We start from the raw sequence: 22,659 nt of genomic DNA on the forward strand, positions 1-22,659 counted from the left end.
CAGAATGATGCACCTTACGTTGCCTTTCGTGTAATTTCCAACCTATATAGTGTTGAAGAGTCACAAAAGCATTAGAAAAATGTTTTATTGCACTAATCCTCAGTTCAATTCAAACTCGGTTTGTCGCAGGTGTGAGTGGTGTCATGCATGCTTGTATTGTTATCATTGTTTTATGTACAACACTGTCTTACAGCTGTGACTGTTGTGAAAGCCCCATATAAGTTACATAAAAGGTTGGGTGGGGGAGTTCACCTACATACAATTTTGCATATGATGAAAGTGTTTTTCTTTGTTCGTTTGTTTTTAATATAGTATAATAATACTGATGTACTTGTGAAAGCTCTTCCGTTTTTTTAAACAAATAGGAAAATTTGGGGTTTCATGTTTCTACAAACAGTATTTGATGAAAATTAATCACCTTCAAAAGTGTTTTTTTTTTAAATATATATATTTTAGAGAAGTACAAGAAATGTGTGAGTTGGGTCTTAAACGTAGATTGCCAAAACATGCATCGATTTTCCGATCCGTCCTATCCTCACAAGAATCGCAAGGGGTGCTGGAGCCTGTCCCAGTTGTCTTCAGGCAGTAGGCAGTGGACGCCCTGAACCGGTTGCCAGCCAATCGCAGGGCACACAGAGACGAACAACCATCCACGCTCACATTCATATCTAGGAACAATTTAAGATAAGATAAGAAAACCTTTATTAGTCTCGCAATGGAGAAATTCCCAATTCACAGCAGCAAAGTTATGAAAGGAAGAAGTAGAACAACAAAATATAGGAGCTGCTGGAAAGGCAGCCACTCACGCGGCGCCATTTTGAAGTCAAAATAACAAAAATAACACAACACAACACATAGGGCACAGACAGTCGTGCAATCTTCACCACTTTTCTGCATACACTTTGTTGTCTGAAGCAGTGATAGATGAAAGAGGAGAGGATCAAAGTGTCCTTTCACCAGTGGATCAGAGACGTCATGCTGAAAATGTGCACACGTCTGCTACAAGCTAAGTTTTGAAAGCAAACACGAAGCTGTAGCGTCCATTAACGAAAAAGAGATTGGCTCACATCTCCTGTCCCATGTAAATCCACTTCAATTCCAAGCCGCGACTCCCCGTTCCACATCTGCATCGGCGCTCCGCACTAACGCTCCTTTCTTCTCATCGTCGGCTCCTCAAGCCTTACATCCATCCAGCCGCAGACCGTTCAACAGCACCGATCTCTCCGCTGAACAAAGCGGGGCTGTTACAGTGTTCAATCAGCCTGCCATGCACGTTTTTGTCATGTGGGAAGAAACCGGAGTACCCGGAGAAAACCCGCACTGGCCCGGAAAGAACATGCAAACTCCACACAGGAAGGCCGGAGCCGGTATCTCTGCAGTGTGAGGTCGACGCGCTCACCACTGGCCCACAGGCCGCCCTGGCCAAAGCATGCCTAACTCAACTACACTAATAAACTAACCACCAGAGGGTAATAGAACTGCACAATTGGAAAATCACTTGGCCTATTTAACAGATGTGCTTTCAATTTAGTTACATGACGACAATATCGTAGCAATTTTCATATTGCGATATTGCCATTATCGTTATGGTGTTAACACTAATAATGGGAAAAGTTTTGAAATGATTTTTTTGTGGTCTCTTGCTCAGCGGTGCGTAGACTTTTTATATCCACTGTATAGTAGGAGTAGAAACGCCAACGCCTGTTTAAATTTGTCATCCGTGTCATCCCATGTGCTATAAAACATAAAAGCCATTGCTTTCAAGCACACACGCGCACACACACGCGCACACGCACGCACACTCAGGAACACGCCGTACATCACTGAGGAGGCAGGGTTCTTGTCACTGTTGCCTGGCAACCGCGGGAACCACAGAGCCTCATCCCTATGGTGGCGAACTGATGTTGAATTAGGCGGCGTGTGTGGGGGGCGGGGGACACGGGTAATCTTTGGAAAATGAGGAGGAGGAGATTTGTGGAGATCTTCTCCTTATCTCCAGATATGGACACTCTTCGACTTGTTATCTTAACATACACTCACAGTTTACAGTGGTTAAAAATATGCTTCTTCTTCGACATCTTCACCTAATACGCTGACTATGCATTATTTAGCAAGGCAGTGTGAGTATAAATAATCACACTTATAGTAAATCCCTTCGTATGCAAATTACCTGGACATAAGTCAGCAATATACAATCACTGTACTATACAAAGGGGTATATTTTGCATGATTAAAAGGCCTGCATGTACAGTGTGAACTTTTGAGAACTACGTGTGCGTGTGCGTGCGTGTGTGTAAACCTTGCAATTCTCGCAAGCAACTGCAGCGGTGCTGCTGCTGCACTACGTGCTCCTCTGTGGGTGATTTGCATGTAAACGCCAGTCTGTACTGTACAGTAGGCGGGGGACACCCTGAATCGGTTGCCAGCCAATCGCAGGGCACACAGAGACGAACAACCATCCACGCTCACATTCACACCTAGGGGCAATTTAGAGCGTTCAATCAGCCTGCCATGCATGTTTTTGGAATGTGGGAGGAAACCGGAGAACCCGGAGAAAACCCACGCAGGCCCGGGGAGAACATGCAAACTCCACACAGGGAGGCCGGAGCTGGAATCGAACCCGGTACCTCTGCACTGTGAAGTCGACGTGCTAACCACTGGACTACCGGGCCGCCTGTACATAAACATAGACAGCATAAATAATTTTCACAATGGAACGCTATGCTGAGCTTTCTTGGTTCACTTATATGCTGTACTGTATGTCCGTGATGAGAAACTGCAGTTTGGAGATTTATGGGATGTGACGAGGACATACCTGTCAACTCATACGGTTTAGCCATACTTCATACGGATTTTGTGGTGAATCTTACGTATATGGCCGTATCGCACAAATCATACAGATTCTGAAAATTTCCGGGGTTTTTTTCTTCCCCTAACAGGTAGTTCCGTTTGCTTTTGCCCAGAATGGTGCTAGTCTACTCGAATGCTTTCATTTCCGGCAACTTTCCAAAAAAGTAACGCAGGAATACAACTCTGAACACAGTAATGCCACTAAGTAGAATGATGATTAGACATTAACCAGACATTGTATTATGGAGATCTACAATAAATATCATTGAAAATTTCGTGGGGTTTTTTTCTGTGCCGTTATTTTGACATATAAAATGCTTTGGTCTGTTATAAGGATTTTTTGCTCTTCATAAGGATTTTTTTGGTAGTTTATACAAGTTGGCGCTCCGAAAAGTTGACAGGTATGTGAGGACAAGGAAGAAACAGATCTTTGATGTCATTAATGCACAAGAGAAATTACTTTGCAGACAAAATTGGTCGGCAGTAGAATAAAAACAGGAGAGACACGAGGCCATGAGGAAAAGGAAACCTCTCTGTGATGTGATAAGGACATGAGAGAAATTGTGTTCATGCGATGAGATGAAATGAGAAAAATAGCTGGATGATCTGGGCGTGACAAACATTTTTTGTGATGCCATAAAACGAGAATACATGAAAAAGGTGTCTTGATGTGATGGTGTAATGAAAACAGAAAAATTAGGTCAGGAGGAGAAAGGAGAGACATACAATACCGGTATATTAACGATGTACTGTACTAAAGTCACAATCAACTCCAACGTGTACGAGTTCATTTCAACCTGTGCACAAAAACAACCACCAGAGGGGGTCGCTCAAGACCAACCAGCACTTTGAAGAAACAATTCATTGATAATTACGAGTAATGACGAGGACGATTTAATTAAAATATTGTCAAGAATGTGACATTGCAACTTTTTTCGCGACTAAAACCGAAACTTTTTAATAAGCTTTGTGCCCCGTCACCATATTCCACCCCCATTGCGGCTGAGAGTGGTACGATCCAACGAGCAAGACGCCACCGCCTCCCATGCGTCGCTTTACGGCAGATGCAGTCGAGCTTGTACCGCGGCGACTTGTCGAGGAGGTCTGACCGGCCGTAGCGACTTCGGGGATGCCGCGGGGAAACACGAACACAGGAAAGGAAGGCTCCCGACCTCCACGCCCACGCTAGCAATCACAGCTCTGCGTGGGAGGGAAATCAAGGCCGTATTTTACCACTCCCGCCCCTTTCTTTTCAACACTATACTGACGTTCTCGGAGAAGCTGTCAGTGGGGTCTCGACTGTGCAGCCGCGGCCGCCTGACAGGTGCTGTCGCCCGGCTCTGCGTGAGGAGATGCCGCCCGTCCAGAGAACCATGTCGGATCTTCGAACGCGGGCGGACGGTATGTAGAATTCATAGAAACACAATTAAACATGATGTAATTTGATCTGCAAATACTAGTCCGCATTTTGTGCTTATTTCCTGGTGAGGGCAAAAGTAATCACATTAAGACGAGAATGAGCTCACCAAGTCTCACGATAAAGTCCGTCTTTATATTTGATGTTAAACATTTAATTTCGGTTTATTACCACGCTTTCCATTGCACTCAGTACAAGAATAGCCACAATAGTATATGAGACACCGTCAGGGACGTAATTTAGGATTTCCTCTCACACATACTCCTGGAAACATACTCACACACCCGAGTGCATTTTCCTTCCCTGCTCATACACACTACTGAAAATGTTTTTGCTCACAAATAAACTCCTGAAAAGCACTCACTTTTTTTCGCCTCACCTACACTATTCAATGCTGAAATGCTTTCACACTCTACTGAAATTTTGCTAAAGGTAATGTAACGCTCCCACACATGATAGATTTTTTTTTTGCCTAACCTACACTCAAACAAACTACTGAAACACTCTCATACACTACTGAAACTGCTTTTACTTGCACTCTCTTCAAACTATTGAGAATGTTATCGCTCACACTGTGTTCACACTCTCACGCACACTGAATATTGTTTGCTAAGATGCACATCTCCAACGCTTATATAGACTAAAAGGCTCTCGCATTATTCAAATCTGAAATGCTTTATGCACGTAAATAAAATGCTGACATGCTAGTTTATGACATGCTTTATTTTTTTCACAAAGATACATTTTTCAGACACTTTCACACACAGTTAAAAACTGTCCCACACTGCTTCAAAAATATATTCGCAAACGTTACTAAAACTGTTTTCAAACAAATACTACTCAAATATTTTCACACACAACCTCACCCTAACTACAGAGAATGTTGTCACCCACCCACACACTGTGGCTCTCACATTCTTCTGAATTATTTTTGGTTAACATACGCAAATCAAACGCTCTCACACTCAACTAAAACGCTCTTGCATCATTACTGAAAATGTTTTCACTCACACACTTAACTGCTGAAACGTTTTCACTAGCAACTGAAATGCTCACACACACAACTCAAATGTCCTCTCACACTTTACTGAACAGTTTTTCACTGAAACTCACAGCCTATGGATTGTTTTTCTTGCTCATACACACTACTAAAATGCTCTAACACACACCCCTGAAATAATTAAACTATGTGTCCCTGATGAGACCCCTCAAATTAGTGACTGTGTGTGCGCCTGTGTGTGCGTGCGTGCGTGTGTGTGTGTGTGTCTCGTGATGGCTCTTGAAGTGAACCAAATGTAGCATGTATTTGACCTGGTTCTTGCCCATGCAAAGGGGGAAAGCCCAGTACTGGCTCTCGGGCCCACACAGCCCGGACAACATCACTACCTCAAGCCTGACAGCACATTAACAAGTGTCTGCTCACACACACACACACACACACACACACACACACACACACACACACACACACACACACACACACACAACACACATCACACACTGACATATACAACACATACAACACGGCCATTGTGCTTCTCTCTGGGACCCTTCACTGCACCAGTAACTTTCCACTGCAGGGTGAAAATGATGCAGATGCTCAAAAAGAGGATCCATGAACTAGTTGCAGACATTTATATGCGTGGCACCAAGATGGCTACCATAGTTTGTGTGCATATTGAAGTCGTGCATGTTTGCGAATGTTTTATGAAATTCTTCATCTCTATTTTGTTTACCTCCTCTGATCCCTGATGTTACTGGACAGGAACAATAACTTACAGCATCTGCGGGGAACAATAATAGCAAGTCATATGATGTATACTCATTATAATGTGTGTGTTTCTCTCTGTATGTGGAACGGCATTTGCGATAACCGCAGTCTCAGGCAAATATTGCAGCCAGTAGTCAATTTTGGTCATTTACGGCATCCTCGAAGGACCACTCTAAATTTGTTTGGTGCTGGAATTTTAAAGCTAGCCTGATCAAATGCCCAATACTGTCCACTGGCCACCCCTGCTTTTGAGACAGACTTGTCGAGTGGGAAACCCCTAATGCAGGGGTGCCCATTACGTCGATCCTGATCTACCGGTAGATCTAAGACAGGTCCCAAGTAGATCCGAGGAGAAAAACAAACAAACAACCATTTGTGTGTCTTTGTACATGTTAGTAATAGATATTTTTTGTGTGAATGCACGCTGCACCCTAATCATCCTATCAGTCTCATTTTCACCAAAAAAAAAAAAAATTAAAATAAAATAAAGCAGGTAAATCTCGAATTTACGGTGGCGCGTGATTACGTCACCGGAAGTTGTTTACGCTCAGCAGTCTGCAATTGCAGCTTGTGATCAGAGCCTTTGCGCTCCATCTTTTATCGTCATTATTCTCATTCAGAGTTTGCTTCGTGTACAGTTGACCGAGGGCACGGGCAAAGAATAGGAATCTAGGAGGGCCCAGGGAAGCACTTTAAAACGGTACGTGTGAGCTACGATAGTTAACAGGCTGCAAAAGTGCATCGCATGCCTCAGTTTCAGGCTGTTTCTCATCATGGCGTGCATGTGTGTGCGTGTGTGTGTGCGCGTGCGCGTGCCGGTAAGGGTAGATCCCGGGAGGTTAGTTGATCGAAAAGTAGATCTTCGGTCCAAAAAGTTTGGGCACCCTTGCCCTAATGTATAGAATTTCACGATATTTATGTGCCGGGCTTTGAATTGCGAAAACCTGCTGACAGTTTGACGGCCCTTTGAATGCATTGAGGCAGGTGGAATGATATAACCCCATCTGAAAAACTGGGTGAAAATGTGTACCTGCATCTCACATGCACATTTTATTTGAACGGTGCAAAATACATTTTTGTCTGATTAATCGATGTAAAAATCAATAGAATCATCGATTTAAAAAATAGTTTTCTAGTGGCAGCACCACTTGTTAGCAGAGTTTCAGCAGATTTGTTTATTTATTTTAATACTTTACTTTCAGTACACCTGTATGGTATGATTATCTCTCATATTTCGTAATACTATATAATTTAACATTTCTATTTACATGAGGGAAATGTCTATTGGAGTACGAATAAATAGGAGAGAGTTGTGTTTCCCAGTCTACACAGGCTAATTATGTACCTTGTGCCATCTACAAGAAGCTATAAGAACATTAAATTGTTCTGCTTATCACTGTAATTTAGTGTATTATTTGTAAATAAATACCGGTAATCATGTAACTTTCTGACCAGTCAAGTAAAATTCGATAATTTCCCACAGAGCATTAATGGCCCACGACGCACCGGTTAGGAATGACCGCATTATAGTTTCAGCTGTAATGTATTTTGTATGTAATATTGTTGTAGTTTGCAGTGGTCAAGAAGTGCTCTGCAGCAGACTGAGAGCACGATTACTTATTACATTTTACTATTACAATGCCCCATCGATGTAACGAAATAAGTTGGAAAAATATTACAAATGTAGAATGGCTGCGGGTGCGATTGTATTATAGCAATAGATTTGTACCAAATGCGGCTGTGGGGTGAGTGTACGTCTTTGCATCTCTCTGCAAACACGCACACAACTGCTAATGTGCCACTAGCTTTTTAAACGCCACCTTTGAGCTGGTAATTACAAGGCAATTTGTCATCCTTTTCAGCACCACAACTGAGAACTTTGTGTTATTGTTACCGGAGACCTGTGCATTCTACTGGAACAAAGCTCAATAATTCAACACTAATATGGAGTCCATAGAAAATTGATGCCCCTGCTGCAGTTGCAGGAGTGAAAAGTCTGGAATAAACCAGCAAATATAGACTAATTGAGAAACCTTTGGTTTTTTTTTTTCTTCATTTTCAGCACACCCGCCACCCAAGAGTTTTATTATTTTTTTTAATCAAATAACACACGAGGCAAGCCTCCATCGAGAGAGAGGCCAGCCCTCTCTGCCAGACTTAGCTCTTAATCCGCCAGCCGCATGCCCATCAGTGCACACTTCCGAGCCTTGCCCACCACGTGCCACCTCACCCCTCACTGCCCCTGTCTGTCTGCGCCCTTATGTTGTTGCCAAAATAAACGTACCGAGGTGACATTCATTGACTGACAGTACACACCACTGGCAAAAAACAAACAATCAAACAAACAAACATTGATGTAAAGTATGATGGCAACGTTTTCTGATTATAACACATTCCAAAAGTGTCCTCCACAATCCCATTTGAAAGCGCCACAACTGTTAATTGAAATGTTGTGAGCAGATGATTAAAAATAAAGTTACAATTTTGCAGATTAGAATGCATCCATCCAGTTATGTTCTATACCACGTTTGTCCAGCCAGTTGATATCGGTTACTGGTAGACTGGGCACTGATTTGACCGAGCGAGGAGTAGGGGGATTAAAAAAAAAAAAAGTGTGTGTGTGTGTGTGTGTCTTCTTTTTTTAATGTATTTTGTGTTGGTGTACACTACGGCCTACGCATCCTATCAGTCTCGGCTCCATTTTTTTTTTTTTGTACATGACCTGCATGACAGAAAGTAAACAGCGGTCAGCAGTAGCTTGCATCTAGTGATGAGAGCCGTGAAGATATTTTTTGGGCTTATTCTCTTTCAAAACCCATTTGTTTCATTGGCAATACAATAATGGCATTGGCAAATAAAGGGAATGTGGAGCAGCATTTTCAAATGGCACACCGGAGGCTGGTATAAGGATGTTCCTCACAAAAAAAGGCTTTACACACTACAAGACTGATTTCTTTCTTTTTACTATTTTATCTACCTTATTTTCTGTCAAATTATTACTGTATATGTTTTATGTTCAATAAACAACAACAACAACAAAAGAGTGTCCCTTCCTCCGCCTGCCAATGTCCGGGTCTTCCACGAAGGTAGGCGGTGAATTTCTTTCTTCAGTTTCAAAGATCAACCTGCTTTGTATCTGGTGTATTTTTCTGTCTTGTTCAAGGTGAGGTTAGAGTCAGTTAAGGCGAGTGCTCATCGTGCACATTGACATACGTATGCGTGCCTGTGTGCTTTTGAGAGAGGAGCAGTGAGAGAGTGATGTGATGTCTAGTCACTGGTTTTAGGAGAGCAAGAAAAAAAAATGCATGGTAAGTTAACTGCAGGTTGGAATAGTTGTGTGAGTTTGCAATATTAGCACTTTACTGCTCAAGCTTTGGAGCTTAGCTCATTAGAAATTAGATCTTGGGTCAAAAAAGGTGGGGCACTTCTGCTACACAGTACCATGTATCTTCCCGAGGCTCGCGGGTGAGCTGGAGCCTATCACGGCTGATTTTCGGCACAGAGTACACACTGGACTGATTGCCAGCCAAATGGAGGGAACACATGGGCAAACATAAACAACTCTTCGCACAGACATTCATATCTATGGACAATTTTGAGTACTGTATTCAGTGAACATGTTTGCGGGCTTTGGAAATGTTGGCAGAAACCACCATATCCAGAGAAAACCCACGCAAGCATGGAGAAAACATGCAAACTCTGCACATGAAGGCTGGAACCGCGGTTCAAACCCCACACCTCAGTACTGTGAGATGGATGTGCTAATTCCTGGTCCACCGTGCTGCCCCAATCAGAATCGATTTGGTAAATAAGGCTTTAGCTTGTATTATTTGACATAAACATCACACATAAGATCAGTTGGTTGCATTAGCTCCAGTTAGCGTCCAGTGCTTTCAATGTATCGTATCCAAACATTGATATTTTAATCAGAAATCAGCATAAATCATAAGATCATGGTGGCCAAATTAGTAAATTGCGGCTAATGGTGCCTAAATTAGCCACAGCTGATTGTCGCTGTCCTGAGAAAAATGCATGTGTCCATTTGTGTCATTTAAAAAATGTTAACGTTAATGGGAGGTCTGAAACGTGAATACATCACACAAAAATTACGAAATGACAAACATGGGCAAACATGACTTTCACAGGACAGCCAACGTTATGAATAATACTGATTTGAACTATCAATTTAATGCTTTGATGACTTTGCGAGCTTGTCGTTTTACTGCACTCCCCATTGTTACAAGCTGGTGCGCATGCAAACGTGATACTCGTGGCTTATAAGTACGTTCATATTGGAAGTCATCTTTCAAACAAAAAAGTGCAAATAAAAATGAATAAAAAGCAAACCGCGCTGAATGGGAAAAGTTTGACTTTCTTACTGATGTAAAAGATTGTTGACAGCTGGATCCACTCTCTAAACTGACTATCCGAAGCCATGCGTGTTAAAGCAAGACAGATGGCAACGAGCAACGGTTTATCTGCCAAATCCTCTCCCGCAATTGACACTGAAGTGGCGATTGGCAGGTAAGCTGTGGGGATGAATCCATGCATTGACCAAATGATTGTTGTGTTTTTCTAATTAATGGCTGCTTTTCAGCATCCATTTACCCTCGCAGCAATTTTTGAAGATGGCAAAGTCGACTAGTACTTCTTCAAGCTATCGCTGCCATTCAGTCATTGACACGCCCCTTAAGCCTAACCTGCCTGAATAACGATAGTGATATTCGAAGGGAACATAAGAGAGAACTTTATGTGCCTGGTGGATCACAAACTGGTGAGAATGTTGCAACGCCAATTGATGGATGGATGGACGGATGGATAATTAGATGTCGAAGTTTTCCTAACTACAATCAGTGATTTCTTTGCAGTTCCATCATGTTAGTTTGCTTGTTGGTAAGTCACTTAATACTTGTGGTAATTCACTAACTCAGTCGCGGCAACCTAAAATAAAATCATCATAACCTCACTCGCAACACTCAAAGCGGTAATTGTGTTGTTGGTCTGTCGCACGCACGCATGAGCAGCAGGAAAGCTCCCCGAGCCTGCACGTGCCATAAATTCGTGTGGTCGTGTCTCCGGAGGACGAGGTCAGTCGGAAGGCAAATGGAAAGGTGTTGTCCGATCGGCAACACAAGAAAACTTAGCACGCCATCCCTCTCAGTTCTCAAGTTGGTGCCAGATGGGTGGCACAAACCACTGTCTTGTCAAGCAGGTTTGTCATTGTTACATTTTTGTAGCATTTAAAGATCAAACTATTAGAAAGAACATCGAGGTGTACGTAATACACAACAATCTTGCTTGTTCTCTCTTCATGTTGTTGTTTGATAGTGTGCCACATTCGGACTGATTTATTTTTTTTTTTTCAATGTGCTGTGATTTTCACAGCTTTGACTGAACCTTCGGTATTTTGAAATGGATACAGCATATCTTAAAACAAACAAACAAAAAAAACCCCACCACCAACAACAACAACATCAACAACAAAAATGCCTTGAACAGATTTAACCTCAAATTATGCAGTGGTATGATCCAATCATCAACTGGATCTATTGTTCAGAGTACAAATGCCAGACTACTTCGTATTAAGGTTACAGTCAGCCAAGAGCATCAATAACGATCCAGTCTGTCTGTTTCTGCCTCAGTGGACTGCACATCACTGGACTGAGCCTCACTTTGACCATTCATAAAGTCGGGGAAAGCTTCCCCTCTATGCAGATCCTTTGCTAATCTGAGCCAGGCCAGCCCCCGTGATGTCACAGATAGCCCCAGCTGCCCGTGTCATCTCGTGTCCCTTGGCGGTTCCTATGAAGTCTGCTGAGCCTATAGAGAGAGGGAGATTAATCCTGCAGCTGCCCTGTTGTCGCTGCGAGGGCCGGTTACAGCATTGTGATCTGATAAGCGACTTATCAATGTTGCTGTAGCTTAAATTGAGGTGGTATTTATAGCCCCCCTGCAGGTCTGCCCCTCATTCACAAATGGCAAAGACGATGGTGCGTGTGGTGTTCATGTCGGGACTGGGATTCCTATGAATAGAATGTGGCCGCTCTGTGTACTGAAATATTAATCTACCATGAATGAATAATAGATAGATCTTTCTTCAGCAGGGATGAGCAGATAAAAAAATATATATATTTTTTTCCAAGATGGCGCCCGAGTAGGCAGCCTTCGGCAAGTGCTCTTCAAGAGCCTTGCTTTTTGTTCTTTTTTGTTGTTTTTGTCTTTTGTTTTATCACATGTTGTTTGTTGTTTCATCGTGTGGACCTGAAATGTACTGTTTTCAGCGTTTTTTGGCCACGACATTCGTCAAAGGAGAAATATCTGTGCTTGGTGGTTGCGCCTTCTCGGCAGCACGCCTGTACCAGCACAGATTTTGATTGGGAGGAATGTCGGCGCCATTGACTGTCGGTGCTGGACAGACCTGGGGCGCTTGTGTTTTTCGCGCCTGTAATGGGCAGCATTTTTCACCGCCCCGTTTTGTTCAGTGAATATGTCGGCGCTGTCGGAGAGTCGGCGTTGGTGTGGCTGGATGGATGGCTGCTGAAGTTGAGGATGAGGAGAGAGGAGCGTTGGCGCAGAGCGCCGATGCGCATTTGGAACCGAGAGTCGCCGCTTGGAATTGAAATGGATTTCCGCGGGACAGGAGAAGTGAACCAATCTCTTTTTTCGTCAATGGATGCTACAGCTTCTTGTTGACTTTGAAACTTAGCTTGTAGCCGACGTGTGCACATTTTGAGCATGACGTCTCTGATCCACTGGTTAAAGGACACTTTGATTCTCTCCTCTTTCATCTCAAACTGCTTCAAACAACAAAGCGTGTGACTGAAAAGTGGTTAGAACTGCACGACTGTTCCCTGTTTTATGTTATGTGTTGTGTTTATTTATTTTACTTTATGTTAACTGTTTTGTTAAGCGCTTTGTTACAGCTACCGCTGTTGTGAAAGTGCTATATAAATCAGCATGTATTGTATTGTAAAAATGATATTAGAGGCGTGTTGGATTTGGAGAACCCAAAAATGCCAATTGCTTTACCTTGAAAATGCAGTGGCTTTATATCAATGCTACGAGCCACAAGATGGGCCTCCGCCCTCCTACAAGTATTGGTATTATGATTGAATTGAAATCGTTTGGCAGCATCGTTCTTCAGTATGCAGATCAAATGCACCCTTTTTGAAATTTGATTGATGGTCAATCTCCCTCACTGATTCATTAGTTCCCATTCTCCATCACGTCATATAGATTTGACTCTGGATCAACGTTAAGTATTGCTTCAAATGGATTACCTGATGCCAGCGGTGGACCGACGGGCCTTAGTCTTCAAGTTTTGGAAGTTGTCGTCAACTACAGTAGAACTTATTGTACATTGTAATTAAACTTTTGAGCTGAATTGTACTTCATATTAGATCAATATATCACAATATTCTCATCATATTTTTTGGATGCACGATGAACATAAGCACTGACTGGCAATTGTTGACAATAATTCTATCATTGTCCCTGTCATGGATGCCATTTGGTGTATTTCATCTTGTCCGCGTTGACGGCCGTGACCACAATCATTTGCCGCCCCCTCTATTTCGGCTTGACCCGAGCTAACGCATTACCAGCCAAGATGTCATAAATCTCATCAAGGACCTTTTGCTCTTTGACTTGTTGGTCTTCCAGTGATGTGTCACAAAATTATCAACATTTAAAGAATTATCCCTCAAATACTCATTTAATACAAACCCAACCTTGTGCGATGTATGCTAGCAGTTCATACATAAATATTTGAGAGTGTTTCGAACCTCTGGATAGTCCACAAAAGTCAGAAGACTAACATATGTTCTTTCCTAGGCCCACGGGGCATCGTCTCTAAAATATGTGACCCCTTGAGACTCTCTTTCCTCCCTGTTGTCTGTTGGCTGACACAAGCAATAATCCTCACATATGGCCGGCGTGCAAATCTATTACGACGCTGACTGGCATTGACCACATCCTCCAGAGGCTTCCCCTCCAGAGCTGTTTCCTCTTGCTTTCTAAGTCACACCAAGGCTTGTTTGGTTTGTTCTCACTTCTTTTGTCAAAATAGCCACCTAGCTCAGGTGCTTTGCATTCTGTGGGAAGGCCGGACTCCTTATTGATGAGATGTGGCAGAACTGCAGCGAATCTTATTCGTGCAGGAAAAAAAGGTATACCTTGCAGTTAGACGGCAATAAAGGTAGCTCACACCGCGACCTCGTGGTTGAGCACATTATCCATACTGATTGGGATCCAAGGAAACACCGTGGTTATTTACAGAGAGAGATTCTCTCCCTCCATAAATCCCTTCTCACGCTTGACACTGACAAGAGGCTATTCTAAACACAGGACCTTTTTCAACTGCAACTTTTAATTGAGAGTAGATAAAGAAGAACGGGAGACCTGGTTGGTGTTAATACACAGCTCTGAACTGCTCTTAAGAGTCTTACAGTGCTTTGCCTAAGGCCCCCGACATGCACAATGCAGCAGAATCCGACCACTGTGAGAAAAATGACAGTTGGCGACTCACATCCACACGACCGATTGAGCCCTGCACATCTACAGACACTTTGCAATGGAAAACTGCATTGTATATTGGTTTTTGAGCCTCCACATACTGTTCTGTATTACGTTTATTGAATGACAAAAACATGGCATGATTGTCTAGGAATGAACCATGGACAGAGGGCAAATCTTTTGAGTCAAGACCAAGACTGAGACAAGCCAAGACCGTGACAAGACCGAGGTCAGAAAATTTAGCAGGGAAGCCCAGACTTCCCTCTCTCGAGCTACTTCTTCCAGCTCTCCCCGGGGGATCCCAAGGCGTTCCCAGGCCAGCTGGGTGACATAGTCTCTCCAGCGTGTCCTGGGTCGTCCTCTGGGTCTCCTCCCGGTGGGACATGCCCGGAACACCTCACCAGGGAGGCGTTCAGGAGGCATCCGAATCAGATGCCCAAGCCACCTCATCTGGCTCCTCTTGATGTGGAGGAGAAGCGGCTCGACTCTGAGCCCCTCCCGGATGACCGAGCTTCTCACCTTATCTCTAAGGGAGAGCACGGACACCCTGCGAAGAAAACTCATTTCGGCCGCTTGTATCCGTGATCTCGTTCTTTCGGTCACGACCCATAGCTCGTGACCATAGATGAGGGTTGGAACGTAGATCGACCGGTAAATTGAGAGCTTCGCCCTTTGGCTCAGCTCCTTCTTTACCACGACAGACCGATACAACGTCCGCATCACAGCAGACGCTGCACCGATCCGCCTGTCGATCTCTCGCTCCCTCCTGCCCTCACTCGTGAACAAGACCCTAAGATACTTACACTCCTCCACTTGGGGCAAGATCTCCTACCCAACCCGGAGGGGGCACTCCACCCTTTTCCGACTGAGGACCATGGTTTCAGATTTGGAGGTGCTGATTTTCATCCCAACCGCTTCACACTTGGCTGCGAAACGCTCCAGTGAGAGTTGGAGAGCCCTGCTTGAAGGAGCCAACAGTACCACATCATCTGCAAAAAGCAGAGATGCAATATTGAGGCCACCAAAACGGACCCCCTCAACGCTTCGGCTGCGCCTACAAATTCTGTCCATAAAGGTTATGAACAGAATCGGCAACAATGGGCAGCCTTGCCTTGGCGGAGTCCCACCCTCACTGGAAACGATTCCGACTTACTGCCGGCAATGCGAACCAAACTCTTGACATCGGTGGTATAGTGACCGAACTGCCCGTATCAGGGGGTTCGGTATCCCATACTCACGAAGCAAGTCCACAAAATACATGTAGACTGGTTGGGCAAATTCCCACATAACCTCGAGGACCCTGCTCAGGGTGTAGAGCTGGTCCACTGTTCCACGGCCGGGACGAAAACCACACTGCTCCTCCTCAATCTGAGGCTTGACTTCCTGACGGACCCTCCTCTTCAGCACCCCTGAATAGACCTTACCAGAGAGGCTGAGGAGTGTGATCCCTCTGTAGTTGGAACACACCCTCCGGTCCCCCTTTTGAAAAAGAGGGACCACCACCCCGGTCTGCCAATCCAGAGGCACTCTCCCCGCTGACCACGCGATGTTGCAGAGAAGTGTCAACCAGGACAGCCCCACAACATCCAGAGCCTTGAGGAACTCCAGGCGGATCTCATCCACCCCTGGGGCCTTGCCACCGAGGAGCTTTTTCACCACATTGGTGTCTTCGACCACAGAGATAGGAGAGCCCACCTCAGAGTCCCCAGACTCTGCTTCCTCCAAGGAAGGCGTGCTGGTGGAGTTGAGGAGGTCTTCGAAGTACTCCGCCCACTGGCTCACAACATCCCGAGTCGAGGTCAACAGCGCCCCATCCCCACTGTACACAGTGTTAGTGGTGCACTGCTTCCCCCTCCTGAGACGTCGGATGCTGGTCCAGAATTTCCTCGAAGCCGTCCGGAAGTCGGCTTCCATGGCCTCACCGAACTCTTCCCACGCCCGAGTTTTTGCCTCGGCGACCACTGAAGCTGCATTCCGCTTGGCCAGTTGATACCTGTCAGCTGTCTCTGGGGTCCCACAGGCCATGAAGGCCCGATAGGACTCCTTCTTCAGCTTGACGGCATCCCTTACTGCTGGTGTCCACCAGCGAGTACGGGGGATTCCGCCAGACGTTCCCACCAAACCCTCACAATACGTTTGGGTCTGCCAGGTCGGACCGGCATCTTCTCCCACCATCGGAGCCTACTCACCACCAGGTGGTGATCAGTTGACAGCTCCGCCCCTCTCTTCACCTGAGTGTCCAAAACATGCGGCCGCAAATCCGATGATACAACCACAAAGTCAATCATTGAACTGCGGCCAAGAGTGTCCTGGTGCCAAGTGCACATATGGACACCCTTATGTTTGAACAAGGTGTTCGTTATGGACAATCCGTGACGAGCACAGAAGTCCAATAACAAAACACCACTCGAGTTCTGATCGTGGGGGCCGTTCCTCCCAATCACGCCCCTCCAGGTCTCACTGTCGTTGCCCACGTGAGCATTGAAGTCCCACAGCAGAACAAGAGAGTCCCCAGCAGGAGTACTCCCCAGCACACCCTTCAAGGACTCCAAAAAGGGTTGGTACGCTGAACTGCTGTTGGGTGCATACGCACAAACAACAGTCAGGACCCGTCCCCCCACCCGAAGGCGGAGGGAGGCAACCCTCTCGTCTACCGGTGTGAACCCCAATGTACAGGCACTGAGCCGGGGGGCAATGAGTCTGCCCACACCTGCTCTGCGCCTCTCACCGTGGGCAACTCCAGAGTGGAAGAGAGTCCAACCCCTCTCGAGAGAACTGGTACCAGAACCCGGGCTATGTGTGGAGGCAAGTCCGACTATATCCAGTCAGAACTTTTCTACTTCACACACCAGCTCGGGCTCCTTCCCTGCAAGAGAGGTGACATTCCATGTCCCTAGAGCTAGCTTCTGCAGCCGAGGATCGGACCGCCAGGGTCCCCGCCTTTGGCTGCTGCCCAGCTCACACTGCACCTGACCCCTTTGGCCCCTCCCATGAGTGGTGAGCCCATGAGAAGGAGGACTCACGTTGCCTCTTTGGGCTGAGCCCGGCCGGGCCCCATGGGTGCAGGCCCGGCCACCGGGCGCTCGCCAACGAGCCCCACCCTCAGGCCTGGCTCCAGGGGGGCGGTGACCCACATCCGGGCAAGGGAAACTGGGTTCTATTTATTTTGTTCTTCATAAGGGGTTTGTGAGCTGTGCTTTGTCTGGTCCCTCACCTAGGACCTGTTTGCCATGGGTGACCCTGCCAGGGGCATAAAGCCCCAGGCAACTTAGCTCCTAGGATCATTGGGACACACAAACCCCTCCACCACGGTACGGTGACGGCTCACGGAGGGGCACTTTAATTTAGATTTTGTTATTAAATACACCCGAAAGCCAAAAACATGTCTGTAAATTTCAACACACAACATGCAGAAAATGCAAAACAGATTTTTAAAAAACTAAATAATTGAAGGAAAAAATTATAATGAGTGAAAAAAAATAGTCTGTTTAGTTTATTTGGCATAAGCTACAGCCAAACTATATTATACGTCTGTTCAATAAAGTTAGTTTAAGGTGGAATTAATACCTCTTTCCAAAAATATTCATAACTGAAAGGCAAAATTATATTTGGTGGTGTTACTTAAAGAGACACTGTTGGCTACCATATGCACTGTTGCCTGCTATAAATGGCGTAAATATGTGAAATATTTTATTTTTGACGTCATTATTTTACATTTAATTTAATGACTTTAAAAACCTTTTTAAAAATAATATGGCCACCATGTTCATTAAACATGTCACTTGATAATTGTTACGTGTGCAAATGTTGGACTAGACTGCACAATGACACACACACACACACAGCTCCACCACATCTATAGCATTCATTCTGAAAGAATGAAGCCATATCATTTCCAGCCAGTGCTCTGAAATAAGCATACAGAGTGAGATTCCACTCATCTCTAAGGGAGAGCCCGGACACCCTACGGAGAAAACTCATTTTGGCCGCTTGTATCTGGGATCTCATTCTTTCAATCACATCCAATAGCTCGTGACCAGAGGTGAGGGTTGGAACGTAGATCGACCGGTTCCCCCTCAGTGCCGAATTAAAAATTGTCATCAGAACAGTGTCATATGCAATGTGAAATTTTTTTGTTCCCGCAAACCCCTTGTGTGAAAGCAGCAATGTTGAGGGTGTACAAGGAGCTAAGCAGCAGCAATGGCAGCCTCAACTGGTGCAATGCAGTACCTGGCAGGGGAACACAAACTCCGGAGCATTGAGGGCTCATTCACAATGCACAGACACAGCATCAATCACAGCCTTGGCGAGCTTTCCAACTAAAGCCTTTCGCTGCTCTGAGACGCCAGCTTGCTCATTTCATACCGGTAAGTCTTTGTGGACACTAACTCCTTGATCACCCAAACTTCACTTCAATCGCTATTGACCTCAAATCTGTGATTATTGACGTTGTGTGAGTAGCACTCAGACACTCACTGTCTATCAGCACTTGACTCATCAATTCTCTGACATAAAAATATGCTTCTTGAAATCCTTTCAGTCTCTTTAAAGCCCCAAGTCCAGATACTACTCAATGTCAGTGTTTTTCAAACTTTTTTGTCATACAGGAAGTCATACATGAAGTATGTTTCATTGAAAAAAATCTCATGGCACACCACTATCTGAAAATGTGAAACCCCCTCCCCCCCGCTTATTTTAACAATTAACGTGTTATATTGTTACGATAACTGTTTTTAACATTAAAGAATGATGTTATAACAGCTTGAATTGGAATCAAATGAACACAAATAAAACAGTATTTTATCATCTTTCATATATATTGTTTCACCGTCGTCCTGCATTCATGCGTCACAAATTCACTTGTCTCTCGTCGAAACACAAGGCAATTGGCTAGCTGTTGCTGCTCCCTCGCGTTATGGGAAGGTACTACATGATTACTTTCTGGGCGAAAGACCGCACAGGCATACAAATTGGATATTTTCCCGCGGCACACCTGACAATGTCTCGGCACACGGGTTGAAAAACACTGCTCGATGTGATATGAACTACTCCAATGAATCCCATACTTGCATCTAGGAGTGTGCACAATAGAGATTAGAGAATGTGTTTTTGGTGCATATAAATCATGCCTGTCACCCAAAAGATGGTTGTGGTATGGTCGAGTCAATAAGTCGAGTCGAGTCAGTACTGCGCTGGCAGTACCATTGTCTTAGAATTCCAATTACCAGAGCAGAGTGCTGCACATGGATTTCTTCTGTGGCACCAAATTACATTGAAATCCGTTGTCAGATTCAAGAGCCAGAACAGGGCTGGCATGCTCATCTATTAATTTATCAATCGTTGATGTTTAATCGTAATCCAGGCATTTGCATGGAATTTATGAATTAATTATATCTGGGCGGAATTGCCAAAAATTGGAGTTAATGCTTTGACTGTGACCAGCAGCACATTGTCAAGTTGTTTGCTGTCTGAGAAACATGTCAGCGATGGCAATTACCGGTAGTTTTTTTTTTAAACTACCTTTCCACATGACTCATGCTGGCATCATTATTTGAAACAAGAGTTCAGAACAGTCGGAGAGCTTTTCCCATCTCATTAAAAATCCAAATTTTGAAGGACTAATTCATTGTAAATGTTCGGTCAAAGAAAATAAGCCCAATGCCCATCCTAAATGCAGACAGTGATCAAAAGTTTTTGGGGTTGTACATAATCAAGCTACACACTGTATTTCCTTCTTATCCATTCACAACTTTTCAAATTGCTGGTAAGAAAGATACCTCCAAAACTCGGGGGGGGGGGGGGGGGAAAGGGCGAAATATCCAAGCCTGATGGTTCAATCATGGATGACCTGTAGCGACAAGTGTTGCATGTGACATAAGAGGGTATTCCCGATTGCCTAGAGCACGTTTCTTCTCTGAAGCACAGGACGGCACCCTTCACGCTCCCTCCGTATTTCCCTCTGAATCCTCACATGGTCTTTCGTCACCACCTCGCTAATCCAATAAACCACCTGCACCGTTTTGACGTCTGGGTGGGCTCTTGTGTAATGGCGCTGGATAGCCGACCCGTGTTTCCCCTGGTGACCGAAATGACTACGGGGGTGCGAGTTATTTTTAGCCCTGGAGCACATGGTGAGGCAAGTGGGGAGGGCGGTGGGAAGAGGAGCGCCTGCTTGTCACTATTTGGCAGTCCTCAGTGTAGCCAAGAGGATCATTAAAATAACAAGAGGGGCAAAGTAAGATTCAGGGTTTGTGTAACACCAGGGAGAAAGTGCAAGCGCTGAGGCGAGAATGAGTTGGGAGCAGAGCAGGAAGAGTGACACCAGTTGCAAGGATCTCGCTTTCCATTTTAAAATGGAGGACTCATTGAAGCTAGGCCTGTCCTTGTCCTCACTACACCTCACACCACGTACACGTACAGTCCAAGGGACAGGGAGACAACAAAAAGTCACAACAAAACTTTGTTGTGGGCTTGCCTCATATTCAGAAATAGAGGTTTCAGAACTCGTTCTCAAGCTGAAAAGCATGTCGTCATGCACAGTATTTCATCGAATATTTTGTAACTCTTACTGGAGCAATATTTTGGAAAGAGTTAATTTTGGATAAAGGGTTAGATTTATTTTGAACAACTTTCAAACAAATCATACTATTTTCCTCACACGCTCTCCAAACATTATCTTACGTTTTAACCTGCCTTGGTTTTAACCCCTTAAAGTCTTGGTCTTGGCTTACTTTGTCCTGACAACACGAGTTGAAAGTTCCATCTCGCTCTGTTTTGTCTTTTTTTTTTTTTTCTGTATTCTTGTTTGATTTTTGGCCCATATTTCCTATGAACGTTTGTGTCACATTCCAAGTTGTTTGGCAACATGTTCAAAATTTGATTGTCTGTCAGCCTTTCGTTCATATCCGTCCGATCATCTGGGACATAGCAAAAGTATCTTAAAATTTCTTCAGGGAGAACAATGTTTGAGTCGTTATCATGTTGGCCTCGCAGTTCTCAGATTTGGGGTTTGAATCTTTGCCCTGGCCTTTCAGAATCAGAATCATCTTTATTGGCCAAGTATGTAGAACGCACAAGGAATTTGTCTCCGATAGAGCATGCTACACTGGTGTTATCAATAACAAGCAACTACGATAAATGAAGACATGACAAATAAATATTGAAAGACTTTCCGTAATGTAAGGGTACCATCCTGCAGTAGTACCACCCAATGACAGCTGTGAGACAATCAAGGGTGTGCAAAACGGCAAAGAGCCACTACAGATTTGGGTTATTGTTTAGGGAGTTTGCTCGTCTCCCCCCGCATTTACGTGGTTTTTCTCTTTTGGAACCGGCTTTTCGGTTGTCTGGAATTTGTATGATCCGTACAGCTATTCAGGTCGTGACCGAAAGAACGAGATCCCGGATACAAGCGGCCGAAATGAGTTTTCTCCGCAGGGTGTCCGGGCTCTCCCTTAGAGATAAGGTGAGAAGCTCGGTCATCCGGGAGGGGCTCAGAGTCGAGCCGCTTCTCCTCCACATCGAGAGGAGCCAGATGAGGTGGCTTGGGCATCTGATTCGGATGCCTCCTGAACGCCTCCCTGGTGAGGTGTTCCGGGCATGTCCCACTGGGAGGAGACCCCGAGGAAGACCCAGGACACGCTGGAGTGACTATGTCACCCAGCTGGCCTGGGAACGCCTCGGGATCCCCCGGGGAGAGCTGGAAGAAGTAGCTAGGGAGAGGGAAGTCTGGGCTTCCCTGCTAAAGCTGTTGCCCCCGCGACCCGGCCCCGGATAAGCGGTAGAAGATGGATGGATGGATGGATGTACAGCTATTCAGCCAACAGCTGCAATGTCACTAATCGCCTTTGTTTTCGGACATATAGGGTGCCAAAAGAAGTATTTTAAATTTCAACCAATCTATAAGATTCTACTGATTTACAGTCAAGGTGGGAATTGCACTGTGACTCATTGTAGTCTGCGAAGCTCATTTCTCGGTGTTTCCTCGAAAGTTGTAAACCTGAATCAGTTGTCGTTCTGTGATATTCAATATTTGGGCTTTGTCCACCTCAAATAAGAGCAAGTGGGAACCTATGTTGGCTCGTACTGTAGCTCTCTGCCACCCCCA

General features: G+C 44.9%; 1 protein-coding gene across 4 annotated transcripts in view; it reads left to right on the forward strand.

Annotated features, from left to right (window-relative positions):
* The first annotated feature begins 3,909 nt into the window (after positions 1–3,909).
* atp8a1 (ATPase phospholipid transporting 8A1) overlaps positions 3,910–22,659 on the forward strand; it is a 122,182-nt gene continuing 103,432 nt past the window's right edge. For all 4 annotated transcript variants that reach the window (XR_015103202.1, XM_086132903.1, XM_086132897.1 and 1 more), the window contains exon 1: positions 3,910–4,251. Coding sequence is in view for 3 of the 4 variants with exons in the window: in XM_086132903.1 (XP_085989029.1) it covers positions 4,203–4,251 (49 nt within the window). In the remaining variant the exon portion in view is untranslated. The remainder of the gene's footprint in view (positions 4,252–22,659) is intronic.

This window comes from Hippocampus guttulatus, chromosome 2 (assembly GCF_054856545.1).
Source record: "Hippocampus guttulatus isolate MCC_2025c chromosome 2, RoL_Hgut_1.0, whole genome shotgun sequence".
Classification (NCBI taxonomy): Eukaryota; Metazoa; Chordata; class Actinopteri; order Syngnathiformes; family Syngnathidae; genus Hippocampus; species Hippocampus guttulatus.